The sequence below is a fragment of the Drosophila grimshawi genome, unplaced genomic scaffold, assembly GCF_018153295.1.
Source record: "Drosophila grimshawi isolate 15287-2541.00 unplaced genomic scaffold, ASM1815329v1 contig_1367, whole genome shotgun sequence".
Taxonomy (NCBI): Eukaryota; Metazoa; Arthropoda; class Insecta; order Diptera; family Drosophilidae; genus Drosophila; species Drosophila grimshawi.
Genome location: NW_025062889.1, coordinates 12688750 through 12698314, shown reverse-complemented (window position 1 = coordinate 12698314; position 9565 = coordinate 12688750). Strand labels below are relative to the sequence as shown.

Below are 9565 nucleotides of genomic sequence, written 5' to 3'. Positions count from 1 at the left end.
GCACAAATACGAAAATTGAATCGCAAATTATTGTTAAAAGTAGATAATAAAATATAACGAATATGCGCATCAATGAGCAAAACACAAATCCGTTTACGCAAATCAAGTGTGATATTTAAAATATATTTTATATAAAATCTAAAATGTATTTAGACAATTGGATTACCTATATCTAAATTCTGAATATAAATAATGTGACTGTCTACCATGACAAATTTGGATGAGTAAATTAATGCCAGTTATAATTGCATTCATTTCTATATAAACGAATAATAAAAACAACAATAATAATAATAGTAAGATAAACAACAATCACGCTACACGTAATTATTCGTGCTGGAAATACGCTGTGTGAATGCGGGAAGTACATAAGAGCATAATATAAACAACAATAATGTAAATAAAAGTGGGAAACAATTTCCAATGACGCGAAAGGTGCGATCTCACAAATCCAGACAACTCAATTCACAATTTATTTATTTTTATTATTATCGACGAGACTCAGGTTTATTGCTGATAACGGCCTCATCGCTCTCTCTCTCTCTCTCTCTCACTAACTCTCTCAATGCGTTCGCAAAAGCTGAGCTGAAAGCTCTTATTTATATGTTAATCATACTCTGACGGACGCCCTCTCTCTCTCTCTCTCTGTCTCTCTCTCTCAATTTGCGGCTCTCGTTCAACCGGCTTCACGTGCTGATGCAGCTGCCGGTTAAAGCGCAGCTTCTGAACATTAAAAAATAGTAACAAAAAAAACCTGCCGAGAAGGTCAATGTACAGCGAAGACTCGCAAACATGCAACGAGAGTGGCTGATGCAGTGTTTTGCTTTTGTTATTTAACTTGAAACAGATTCAGTAAAAAATAAAACCTACTTAAATGAATTTCAATTTCATTATTTTGGCACAAATACATATTGTATAAGAAATTAAACATTTCACTCGCAGTGTCTAAATTTAGCTGAGATTCTAAAACAAAAGACGCCACAGACAAATACGAACGAAATATGTATAAAGCCCCTTCGCAGTGCAGGCGGCCATAAATAAACTGACATAAATGGAAATCCCATAAAATGCGATTGAAAAAGAAATAACAAAAAGAGAGCATCTTAGCAACAATAACAACAACAACTACAAATCGAACGCAAAATTCAGCTGTCAACAATAAATTTATTTCAAATCAGTTCTGTAGACCTCTCAAAACCGCCGAGAGTATAGAGAGCGGGGGCCTGCCAAGCGAAAAGTGTGCCAAGCGCACGTACTTTTTATCAATACTCAGCGGGTATTAGCAACTCAAAGAATCTATCTATACATAGAATATAATAATATATATAGTCTGTTGTGGTGCCAACTCATTGAAGACTCTAGCGACAGCAGTTTTTAAGCAAACATACTTTTTTTTTATCTAATCTTTCCAAAAGTTGTGTTTTATCACACTAGTTAAGACAAGAATGAAGGAAGGAATTCAAAACAAGTGACAATTGTTTTCGTTGTCGTTCTCAAACTGCGTTCTCAATCAGTTGTATTTTATCAAATATATGTATTTATATATACATTTGAATGTTTGTATGTTTGTGTCGCAAGTTAATCATAGCTTATACAACTTTCCACCGCAAAAAAAAATCAGAACTACGAAAATTATAACGCTTATCGCAACCTCGACAAGTCCCCAAGGCAATAGCATAGAAATAAATGAGTATAGCAAAGCAAATGAAATGATAAAAATATACAGAAAAAGTGTCGGTTAATACATGCATTATTTATTATTATGGTTGATAACACAGCACATAAAGGGTAATAAACACCAGCCAAGAAACTCAAAAAGACAACAAACTGCGTTGATAAATGTGTGTGTTTTGTAGGGTGAAACAAGAACACTTCAAATGTGTCTTGGAGCAGGACTTTCAAGCTAGCTAAAAATTTAGATAAAAACCAAGTGAATGTCAGAATTATACAATAATATTTTACAATAAATATTTATATAGCCTTAGATAGATAAATATTTATATAGCCTTAGATAGATAAATATTTATATTGCCTTTAGATTTCTAAAAACAAAATGATTAACGTTTCTTAGACTCAGATCGCTATCTGCTTAAATGTTAAAGTTTGAATTATTAGAATGGATTGATAAGAAGGTAGTTGAACATATCTAGCAGTAGATTGCTGTCAAAAGTAAGTTTTCGAGAATACAAATGCCAAATGGAACCAAATCACACCCTATTTCTTAGCTTATAAGCAAAGTAAACTCAAAACAAACAATCAAACAAACACATACACACACACACAAAATATGTTTAAGTTAGTTTTGATTTATACTCGTTGTACGCAGGCAAAGAAAGACGCAAGAGTACCCTTAATGATCCAACAATAATGACGGTAATGTGGTTGACGCTGACAACACTTGGGGGCAGAGAGTGACACACTCGCACTAATTATGATAAATGCAATGTGGATAAGCGTTCCAGCCAAAGCTCAAATCAAATACACACACGCACACTCCAAAAAACAACTCTAACTAAATATATAAAAACCGCAGATTTGGTCAACAAAGAAGGCAAAAAACAATGTCCAAATATCAAAAGCTTGCAGCCACAGTGCATGACGATGATGACGATGAGAATTTTTTGCTGTATGCAAATGATAATCAACAACAGTTGCAGCTGCAACAGCAGCAGCACCACCAGGAGCTCAACACTAACAGCAATAATATAAGACTGAATAGCAGCACTCGCATGCCAAATGGTAATCCTAAATACCACTATATGAACAACAATAGCAGCAACAGCAACAACAATAGCAACAGTAGCAACAATAGCAACAATAGCAACATGAATGCGATAGCACGCACAAGAATGCCAACAGCTGGAGACACCATGGAGCTGGAGGAGCATACCTATGAGGTTCCACTATTGCGTAAGAGTAGCAGCAACAATAGTGGCACAAATTTGGCAAGTTTTACACATTTTCATAATTCATACATACATATATATGTGCACATGTGTTTATATCTCGTATATCTCATATGCAAGCAACAGGAGACAGCATGGCTTATATTGTATGCTTTTAATAGAAACACATTGTTATCTTTAGTTACTTAAATATTTAGTTATTTTGTTATTTAAGCCTTGCTTGTGCAGGCCTTATTCTTCCATTCTACATTTATAAAATGTGACACATTTTTATACAGCCCCTGGTCAAATTGAGATGTTCTTCGACTATCACAACTCTAAATAGAAGTATAAAGTAGTTTGCAGAAATAATGAAACATCGGATGAGTTTTTCAAAAACCATAGGACAAATTTTCAGACGAAATCTAAATAATTATTTTAGTTTATATTACCACAAAATGGTTCAATAAATGTGCTTATTACAAGCGTTGAATGTTGTATGCTATGAAAATTGCATACCCTGCAGTCAGCACCCATTTATATGCACAGACAAGCGCACTTCATGTATATGCAGGCTGTCATATTTATAAGGCAATTATTACCGTTATGCTTGTAGCACTTGGAACCTGGCACCGAAGCTGTCGATGGCTGTCACAGCTCCCAGCCGGGCTTTGGGGCGAACCTTAAAAGCAAATCGGCGCAGGAGGCGAAATTTAAAATTCTGCTCGCAATTTCTCTCTGTTGCATATTTATGGTAAGCACACACAGACACAAACACACACACACACACACACACACACACACACACACACACACTTAAATACACACAGTCACTGCCTGAATGCTTGATTTAATTATGATAAATTTCAACTGCTACAACAACAACAATAACTTACGAATCGCGTCTATAATTCGCGCAACCGCCAGATCATTGAATTCCTTGGCGGCTATATGGCCGGAAGTCTGGCAATTATGGCAGATGCGGCGCATTTGGCATCTGATTGCATTAGTTTCGTCATCGGCCTTGTGGCCATTTGGTTGGGTGCCCGACCGCCGGACGCACGCATGTCCTTCGGTTACAAACGCTTCGGTAAGTACCCAATTATGGCCAACACTATGCTAATGAGTGTACGACCAGTTGACAGGCCAACCACTTACAGACTCAAACTCACACTGACACTCCCACACACACACACACACACTCATACGCCCTCTCGCACAGTAATTGCATTTGTGCCGAGCACAGAGTGTACATGTTAGTTATCATTCAGTCTATTATTAGAGCATGTCCTGCACAACACGTGCATTTAGTCAGCCATTAGACTTAAAGCTTTCCACTTTGCACCTTCCTTCTTTTTTTTTGCAGAGGTCCTGGGTGCCTTGGCCTCCATCCTGGGCATTTGGCTTCTTACGGCGATGCTCGTTGTCGTTGCCATCGAACGCATCTACTCGAATGACTTTGAACTCGACGTTGACATCATGATGTTCATATCGGCCATTGGCATTGGCATCAACATTATGTAAGTAATCGAACTAGAAACTAATTCATAAATAAACACTTATCAGCATAGGGAAAACGCATTTTCATCTTGGCAAACAATTGTAAATAATCAGTCTTCCTCCAGAGGTTTGGATTCGCAAATAATTGACGTCATTAAAATGTTCAAATCATTTTCAATAAAACATATTCTTGGAATACTCGGCTTTGCTGAAATATTTGACTATGCATACACAGAGAAAAACATTGTTTTTAAAATTAAACGGCCAACCTTGGGCTAAGAATTTTTCAAGCTAGAATAAATAATCTTAAATGAAGAGTCTTGACCTCAAAATTAGGAGCAATCAAGTCAAATCAAAAATAAAAAACTATAAACTTTATTCAAGGTCTGGAATAAACGTATAGTTGAAGAGCAATCAAATTATTCGCTCAAAAAAGTTTTATTCGACAGATTTCAACGTGTGTTTTACCCTTGTGTATGGCGTATCCAAAATAGTTATATATTTATAGATTATATATTAATATAAAGAAAAAGAAAAAGTAATTTTCGTTACACTTCATTTAGCATATAAGGTATATCCAATATGCGTTGAGCAAAAATATATATAATACAGTTTCCATTATAGTTCACCTGTTATATAAATTATATGCAATATTAGTTGAGCTTAGTTCTGATATCTGTAATATGACAATTTGTCACAGTCGAAATGATTTGCTTGCAATTTTAATTAAATATAAATATAAAATGTTTTTGTTCACCACAGCATGATGTTCGTGCTGCATGGCTCGTGGTTCATGGAATCCAATGGACATGGGCACAGCCACAGCCACAGTCACAGTCATGGACACAGTCACGGTGGATATGAGAATGGAAATGGGCATGGCCACGCCCACACCCAGGCAACGCCTGGCAGCGCCAGCGATGAGCTTCATAATGTTGTTATAGCAAATGGCTTAAAGCCAATCCAGCAAAACGGGTAGGTGTGTGCCAAGTGGCAGGTTTTATTTTATGTGTGGCTTATACTCTTTCTGTACACTCATGTAAAGATATTGGTATATTTATGTGTAGTATATTGAATTGAATGGCCAGTTGCAATTTTATGGCCTGCGGTTGAAGCTCTCATGCATTTGTAGTAAAACAGCAGCATAAATATGTAAACATGCGGCATAAAATGTGACTACAACATACCCTATAACTCTTGTATTAAATGCGACTATAACCCTGTACCTCTTTTGTATATTTTGTGATTCACATGCAACCCTTAAGACCTTTTTATAATACGGATAAAAGTTTAATCTCTAAATAAATAAATAAATGGAGTGAGGCAATAAAAATTCAATAAAAAAAATGGAAAAAAAGGTTCGATTTAAGTGTAATGTAAAAATTACTTGAAGATTATGCCAAATGTACAGTGTGCTTATCAGCTAACCTATTGGACATTCTTAACAAATATAGGGTATAATAATACCAACTTTGAATGCACAGCAGCTGTTGACTGCAGGCAGTTGTTTGTTTGATTACAAGTAATTGAAATTTAATTTAGTTGCATTGCGCAGAGCTGAGTTCAACATTAGTTATGCTTGATTTGTAGTTATTAATTTGTGTTTAGTTATGCTCGAAGTTAATATTTGGTTTATGTTTCACCCCATCTAACGTGCACCTATGCAGCAAAGCCGTGGAGCGCAATATGAATCTGCGTGCAGCGATGATACACGTTATTGGCGATCTGGTGCAGAGTATTGGCGTCTTTCTGGCCGCCGTCCTAATCAAGTTCTATGTGAGTGAAGATGGAAGGGGGCGATGTCTAGAGGTCTAGACAAGTCAATTAATATGCTGCTATCTGATGACTGACATTGCTAATTTAATTTGTAGCCCGGCGCCAAGTATGCGGATCCATTGTGCACGCTGCTCTTCTCCGTAATTGTGATTATGACCACGGTGCAGCTGTTCCGAGAGTCAATATCCATTTTGCTGGATGCGGTGCCCCGCAACGTCTGCCTGTCGTCGCTGCAGCGCGAACTGACCACCATTGAGGGTGTCAAGTAAGTCATTGAACCCAGCTCAGATAAAAATTTTTTAATTTATTTTATACTTCCCGAGCAGATCGGTGCATCATCTGAATGTCTGGCAACATACCAACGAGTACAATGTGCTCACGGCTCATTTGGTTGTGGGTAAGACTCATAAACAACAACTCATTTACTCTCCCAGAATTATAATGATATGAATATATATACCTTATCTGGCCTAGACCTGCTGAGCGACTCGAATGCGGTTCTGGAGATGGCGACGCAATTGGCCTGCGGCAGCAAGTACAACATCAAACATGCGACCATCCAAATCGAACGTTTGACTGAGTAATTCAATTATGAAATTAGCAATAGCTTAATTAAGTTTTATATTGCCCCTAGACATACGCGACAGCGACAACAACACCAACTATATATAGTACACTGAGTGACCAAAGTCTGTGTGCCGCAGCATTATCAACTCGGCACCATTTAATGTGATTGTATTTGTATTTAGAGCCCCCAATTTGTGTAAATAGATTTTATGACATTTAGATAAACGTAATTGATATGATTTTAACATTTATTGTTCAATTACTTCTAGACTTGGGGCAATAAATTTTAAAAACAAAATTTTGTATACAGATAAAACAATTAAAAAAATATTGCTAAAAACAGTTTAAAACTTTATTCACCGAATTATTCTTAAAGCCAAATTACCTCAAGAGTCTAGAAAATAAACTGTTGAAAATAAAATCCGTAAAGAAATTATAGTCAATAAATATAATAAATTATAAATAAATGTTGAGTAAAAACAATTTCTTTCAAATTTTTTGATAATTGCCAGATACTGTTCTGCTCCTACACAATCTTAATTACTTATCTTGCCTTGCAACTGCTCCACCCTCCACTTAAGCAACTTCATGAAAATAATTAGAATTTCAATTAGCTGAAGACAATGTAAACATTTTAGTTGTAAAAATGTTCTGAAAATCGTAACGATACGCAAAAGCCAAGTGTGTATGTTTGTTTAAATATGTATGTGTGTGTGCTATGCTGTAGTGTGCAAGTCATATGACTATGTATAATTAATTAGAATATGCAGCATCAGCGAGAGATTCGAATTCGCGAGCGTCGAATAAGCTCTGTAAGCAAAAATCCTGCGCACTGTGGTAATTGATGTCTTTATCTTTGGTTCCCATTTTAATTAGAAAGTCACTTCACAGCATCCAGTGCCCCGCCTCTCTCTCTCTCTCTCTCTCTGGCCCTGTAACAGGTGCAGTGAAAATAGAAAGCCATTTACAAATTAATACGTGAAATGAATTAACATCAAAGCTTTGCATAAAACACCTTACTATGCTTATACTTAATATTAAAGTGGAGCAGCATAGTTACACATATATGCAATAGTTGAGTGGCAAAATACGGATTTCTACATAAAATAATATGTATGTTAAGAAAAGGGGACTCCTAAAAATAATTTAATCCTAAAATTCAATAACGAATTAATAAGCTTATGTCGCTATTAAGAAATGCAATTATGACTGCCGTGTAGCAATATTTGATGTACATTTTTATACTGGTAAAATTATTAAATTTACATAAACTTTTTGGCTAGCAGTTCATATTTATATATGCAACAAATACAAAGCACAGATATTATGAAGAAAAAAACATTGTTATTTATTTCGGCAGAAAGTGTGCAATGAATATTTATTTATGCATTACTATTAATGACCAAGCAATCAAGTTGCATGTTTATATATATTGTGCTATATATACAAGTACTGATTATACATAATTATTTTTGCGCTGGTAATTGTTGTTTTAATAATTCATTTGGCACGCTCCTAAACACGCACACACACAACAGTTGTCACACAAGCTGGGCATATAATTCATATATTGGACAAACACACAAATCCGATTAGAATATCGCATCTCAACACATTCGGACACTCACATGCAGCAAACGGAATTCAATGAACCGGAAATGAGCAAATCAAGCATGGCGCACTCTCGTATATACACACAGGCACACTCACACAACCCACATCTGCAAATAGCGCCGTATAATGTTAACACATGAATGAAGTCAAGTCTAAGCATCTTAATCAGTAGACACACACACAAGCAGACACATACTAATACACACACACACACACACACACACACACTTATTTTGAATGATGCCTGTGCATTTGTCAGCCGTTAAGCCGCATCAAATTGAACAAACTTCTTTTCGATCCTTGAGCCCTTTTTACTCCTGGGGCCGCACAGTTCAATACGCTCGGACACGATTAAGTTATTTATAATTTATGAAGCTCAGCAAAAGCAACAACAAAAATATGTGTATATATTTTGTATATGCACTTTATACATATACAACAATAAAAAAAAGTCAGAAAGAAATAGAAATTTCCATTTCACTGCCAAAGAAATTGCGTTAGAATGATGAAGTTGTGTGTGAAGGCAAAAGAGTCTCATAACTAACACACACACACACATGGACACATAAGCCTTATCCGCACACATGTTAAATTACCGTCAACTGACTGAGCGCCCCAACTTAAAGTTTAATAAATCAAGCCAATCGAACCTGCCTCTAGAATGTCGTACGCTCATTAAATATATACACACGAACCGAATAGGACCTCAACTAACTTAATTGCTGACCTAATTGCCTGTTGTAGAAGCGCTTGGTTTATAAAAACTAATTAATAACGGAAAACAACAAAGGAAAATATCGAGTGCTTTAGAAGAGGGGTTCGAAGTACTTGCCCATTTTTTTAAGTGGGCGTGGCATGGAGCACTTCAAATGCGCAAATGTAAAATTAATGGCATACTTGACTTGATGCTTTTCTAATTAGAAATGCATATAACAAAAATCGTAGCATACATTTCAGCTGCAGCTCAGCTCTAAAAAGCGCTCAAAACTGAGCTCTCGAGAACTCAGCTTGCACTTAACACTTTGCCCGTTCACACACACACACACACATACAATGGCAGACAAAATAATTAAAGTGTGTATGCACGCGCACTTCAGCCACTTACTGAGGAGATTAGTAACAGCAAACCCGTCGTGGACAGCTGAATTGAACGGGTTTCTAGGGCAACTCCAGTTGGGTGGCACGTGTTGGTGCTTAGAAATTGGAGAGCAAAATTCAAATAA

The 9565-nt window shown here is 36.3% G+C and overlaps 1 protein-coding gene across 5 annotated transcripts; it reads left to right on the top strand.

Annotated features, from left to right (window-relative positions):
- Nucleotides 1-302: 302 nt before the first annotated feature.
- LOC6559616 (zinc transporter 2) lies at nucleotides 303-6973 on the top strand. Of its 5 annotated transcripts, none has more exons than XM_032734565.1 (11): nucleotides 303-396; nucleotides 2534-2945; nucleotides 3502-3639; nucleotides 3813-3975; nucleotides 4252-4405; nucleotides 5148-5360; nucleotides 6053-6194; nucleotides 6257-6426; nucleotides 6488-6558; nucleotides 6636-6741; nucleotides 6796-6973. In XM_032734565.1, exons 2-11 carry the CDS (start codon nucleotides 2562-2564, stop codon nucleotides 6839-6841), a joined length of 1587 nt encoding a protein of 528 aa, XP_032590456.1. In that variant the 5' UTR covers nucleotides 303-396; nucleotides 2534-2561; the 3' UTR covers nucleotides 6842-6973. The 5 variants fall into 5 exon arrangements, with proteins under 5 accessions (XP_032590456.1, XP_032590454.1, XP_032590457.1 ...); XM_032734563.1 differs by having other exon boundaries at nucleotides 303-435; XM_032734566.2 differs by having other exon boundaries at nucleotides 303-435; nucleotides 2327-2945; nucleotides 6053-6161.
- The last annotated feature ends 2592 nt before the right edge of the window (nucleotides 6974-9565 follow it).

Coding starts and splice junctions, on each gene's coding strand:
- LOC6559616 (XM_032734565.1), top strand. CDS start 2,562: ATGTCCAAATATCAAAAGCTTGCAGCCACAGTGCATGACGATGATGAC. Junction 2,946..3,501: donor ACAATAGTGGCACAAATTTG/GCAAGTTTTACA, acceptor TTATGCTTGTAG/CACTTGGAACCTGGCACCGA. Junction 6,559..6,635: donor CACGGCTCATTTGGTTGTGG/GTAAGACTCATA, acceptor TATCTGGCCTAG/ACCTGCTGAGCGACTCGAAT.